Genomic DNA, 4,335 nt, shown 5'->3' with positions numbered 1-4,335 from the left:
ACTCGAACAGACTAAATCAGATCTCTGCTATAATAATCACGATTCAACACGTACACTATAATAAGCATGATTACAGCCAGGCCCGCGACTATAAAATCATGAGTACACTATAATAAGATATTCCTATACAAGCAAGTGATTGGCGCATTTCCCAACGTCAAGTAAGGATTGGATCAAGTCAATGAAGAATTCCCCGTTCTTATCCAAACCCAACACGTGGCTTTGAATGCTCAGACAGCGACTTTGAATCCTAAAGCCACACGCTTCGCCGCCAATAGCGGCAATTTTGGGCAATTTATGCCGCGTTCCAGCAAGTTTACTTGAATGCGCAGATAGTGTAGAACTCGCACTCCACTTATAAATACAACCCACATTGCACGTAGGTCGCAAAGCAAGAAAGAGTGAGTGAAAGTAGAAATCAGCCATGGCGACATATGCAAAGTTTCTAGTGCTACTGATAGCTGCGCTGATATTTGTAGGGGAAGTCCAATTGAGCTCTTCGCAGAAGTGCGGGTGTGCCAGTGGACTTTGCTGCAGCAAATACGGCTACTGCGGAACTACACAAGCTTATTGTGGTGCCGGCTGTCAACAAGGCCCTTGTTCTCCTAAACCCACCCCTTCCCCATCCCCATCCGGTGGCTCCGTTCAATCCATTATCACCCAAGGCTTCTTCAACCGGATTAAATCAGGGATTTCCGCTTCCTGCAAGGGAAGTAACTTCTACACATACAATGGCTTTATCAGCGCGGCCAAAGCTAGCAATTTCGCCGGTTTTGGCACCACCGGAAGTGTTGATGTTCGCAAGAGAGAGCTCGCAGCCTTCTTCGCCAATGTCGCCCATGAGACTGGAAGTATGAAAAAGAATTGTATTCCTAATTACATTGTTGAATCCTAATTAGATTATTGAACCCTAATATTGTATTCGGTGCAGATCTGTGCTATGTGGAGGAGATTGCAAAGTCAAGGTATTGCCAGTCTTCTGCAAAATATCCTTGTGCGAGTGGAAAGAAATATTACGGACGGGGGCCTCTCCAGCTCACCTGGTAACATTATTTCCCAGCAATAGCGTAGCTAAAACATTGGTAAAATTAATGAATGAGAACTGATGCAAGTGTTGAGTTGTATTCCTGTGGCAGGAACTACAACTATGGAGCCGCTGGAAAATACGTGGGACTTCCGCTGCTGAGTAACCCCGATTTGGTTGCCCAGCGGGCAGACGTTGCTTTCAAGACATCGCTGTGGTTTTGGATGGTGAACAGCAACTGCCACAGAGCCATGACATCCAGTGGCGGAAGTGGATTTGGTGGGACGATCAGAGCAATCAACGGCGGAGAGTGCGGCGGAGGAAGACCAGCGGCTGTTCAGAGCCGAGTGAGTTCATATAAGAAGTTCTGCGGATGGTTGGGTGTCGCCCCCGGTCCCAACCTTTCTTGTTAGACCTCCTTACGTGATATACGATAAATACATAAATAAGTAGTAAATAAATGGAGTGCGGGGAACTTATAGGGTGCTCACGTGTCGGTGCACCTACAATCCTGTGTAAACCGCTATGGTTTCTCCACGATATCAAGATGATTATAATAATAATATAGCCCATGAGGCATCTTATATGAAAACGGAAAGCAATTTTGTGGACAATTTTAAAACATTTTAATTATAGTTGTGGCGTGCCTAATGAACACTACCTAGACAGCAAAGGATCGGATCTTGAATGAATGAAGGGTTGCGACTATATTTCTATAAACCACTAGTGTTCAGTGAATCTTGAAAAATGTTTTATCTTTAGCATTTTGTATGGAGATTAGCCTTTTTACATATTATTCTTAATTTTTCTATAGCGCAATTAATTTCTTAAGGAAAGATATATTTGTGCTTCATGTTTTCTACATTTATAAATATAAATATTCAATTTTGATATTAAATAAATCTAAATAAAATCGCAAGATGGGAATAATGATGGTTATCTTGGGAGGATTATTCCAATTTAAGAACTTTTTCAAACAATTATTACATATCTCGTAAAAAAAAATCTCTATAACTTAATTTACATTATAATTAAGCATGTGTAATCAATATTAGGTGTGCACAAATGAATAAAGAAATTTATTTCCTAAAAATGTTTGGTTTGGTACCTTAGAATTTATGCTTTGATAAAGAATAGATGTTATTTTTTAATTCTTTTTAAATATATTTTTTATTTATAAAATGATTAACTAGGGTAGGCTAAACAATATAGATCTCTTCCTACAATGTGCCATATCATTTTAATTCATAAGGTTCTATGTATTCTCTGGAAATTTAATTTTCCTTTTAATTTTCCTTTGTTAACTATTAATTTATTTCTATTTTGAAAAAAAAATTCTATGTGTAATTTTGGTTATTTAGGTCAGAAGTAGAATTTTTGGTTATATTTTCAAATCATTGAATGCTCATTTTGTATTTAATTTTCAAATCTTAACTATATTGATAATAGAATTTTTAGGATTTCCATTTTATTTATTTTTCAATTTTTATGAAATTTTACATATTATTATTTGGTTAAATATTGTAAAATCATTATATGATTTTTCTTTTTCTATTAAGATAGTTTAAGCATTTATAAGTATAATCGAGAGTTTGAGAAAAATACAGATCAGATCACACCCCCAATTACATATACAGTTACAAAAATTTTGGGGGTTGAAAAAAAAACTTAAAAGATCAAAGTACTATTAGTTTTAATCTTTACATAGATTGATTACAACTTCTCTTTATATATTTTATCAAAACCAAAAACAAACTGATAGAAAAAGCTAACTCTAGCCATCATTCTGGCTATCAATATCTGGTTGAGCCCTTGCAACTTCAATGGGATTCTGACTCACTTTAGCAGTAGCCTCCTTCTGACTAGTTACATTGATTCCTTGCAACATATTACTTATATTGTTCAACTCTACTACCTCTGAAGGGGCTAGGAAACTCTGGAACTCAGCAATATAGTTTTTTGAATGCATATTATCCTTGTTGATCAGGAAGCTGCTTTCTTGCATAAGTAACATGAGATCACTCCTGGAAATATTAAGCACCAAAGCAACTTGAGACGTAATATGAAAATGGTTGAGTTTAAAGTTAAACTCAATAAGTACCCTTCTCTCTTCCTGAAAGATTTCTTTGTTCCTGTCCTTCCAAAGAGTCCATAAAATCTTAGTAGAAAGACAAAATCAAAAGGTGTTAAGTTTAGAATCAAATTTCTCGACATATCCAACTAGAATTTCACTCCAGGAGACACTAGCGACACAATTTCATACACTAGAGGAACCAAGAAAAATAGACCACAACTTACAGGCACACACACAATCAAAAACTAAATGCTCAAAAGATTCAATCACATTACACAAATTGCAAGATACTGGGGATAAACTAATAGAAGAAAGAATTTGACCCATAGCTAATTTTTTTAATAACAACAACCATTTAAAACAAAGCTTTTTAGGCTCAACTTTACCCTTCCTCCCCCAAAAAAGAAGAAAGACCAAGCAAAGAATGGATTAATTTGCCCCTAGCATTGGATCACTCTAGCAATGAGAGAAGAATCATTCTTCATACATAGATATAGCCCTTTACAAGTAGTGTCTTTCAATAGAACACCATCAACCCACTTAATTTTATCAAGAAAGACCTTTGAGTCAATAATATCACAAGGGCTATTGAATTTAATTGCTTTCTTAATCAAAGTGAAAGTCTTTTTCTATGAATTAGGAATGTTAAATCTGCCTTTAATATCCTCCCACACCCCTAACCTCCCACCTATCAAGATATCGTGGATCAATGAAATCCCCTTCAAATTCCAAGCTTTGGTAGAACAGCTCTGAGTAAGGGCCAAAGCTTTATTATTATAAAAAAGCCCCCACCAAATGGATCTATCCCTCACAAGGAAATAAGGAGGTCCCCCTAAAGCTTCTCTAACTTGAATGTACTTCCTTACTTGAATCCAAGCCTTCCAAAAAGTTTGAAAGATTTTTTACCCAAATAGTCTCATCTTAAATTCGCCTAAAACAATGTCAATAATTGGAACATCCTTCCAATTCTTACCTTTCCTAATGATAGATTTCATAAGATTATTCCGAATAAGAATTTTCCATGGCTCACCCCTATAATTCTTTCGACACCCATTTGGATGCAAGAATCAAACATTGGGCTTTAAAATCCTTCAACCCCAAACCTCCCTAACTTCTTATTTGACAACACCATTCTCATTTAACGTAATGTCTCTTCTTGTTTCGTTTACCATCTAACCAAAGAAAGTCTCACAAAATTCTTTCTAGCATTATCACATGAGAATTAAGAAACATCTAG

The 4,335-nt window shown here is 36.3% G+C and overlaps 1 protein-coding gene across 1 annotated transcript; it reads left to right on the top strand.

The window, feature by feature from the left end:
* Nucleotides 1-336: 336 nt before the first annotated feature.
* Nucleotides 337-1,616, top strand: LOC149578073 (endochitinase 4-like). Its single transcript, XM_089827424.1, has 3 exons — nucleotides 337-851; nucleotides 932-1,043; nucleotides 1,137-1,616. The coding sequence occupies exons 1-3, from the start codon at nucleotides 425-427 to the stop codon at nucleotides 1,435-1,437; spliced, it is 840 nt and encodes a 279-aa protein (XP_089683550.1). The 5' UTR covers nucleotides 337-424; the 3' UTR covers nucleotides 1,438-1,616.
* Nucleotides 1,617-4,335: the final 2,719 nt, after the last annotated feature.

Source organism: Cupressus sempervirens, chromosome 1 (assembly GCF_028749045.1).
Source record: "Cupressus sempervirens isolate cs-2001-9-10 chromosome 1, ASM2874904v1, whole genome shotgun sequence".
Lineage (NCBI taxonomy): Eukaryota > Viridiplantae > Streptophyta > Pinopsida > Cupressales > Cupressaceae > Cupressus > Cupressus sempervirens.
This window is presented reverse-complemented; position numbering and strand designations above follow the sequence as displayed.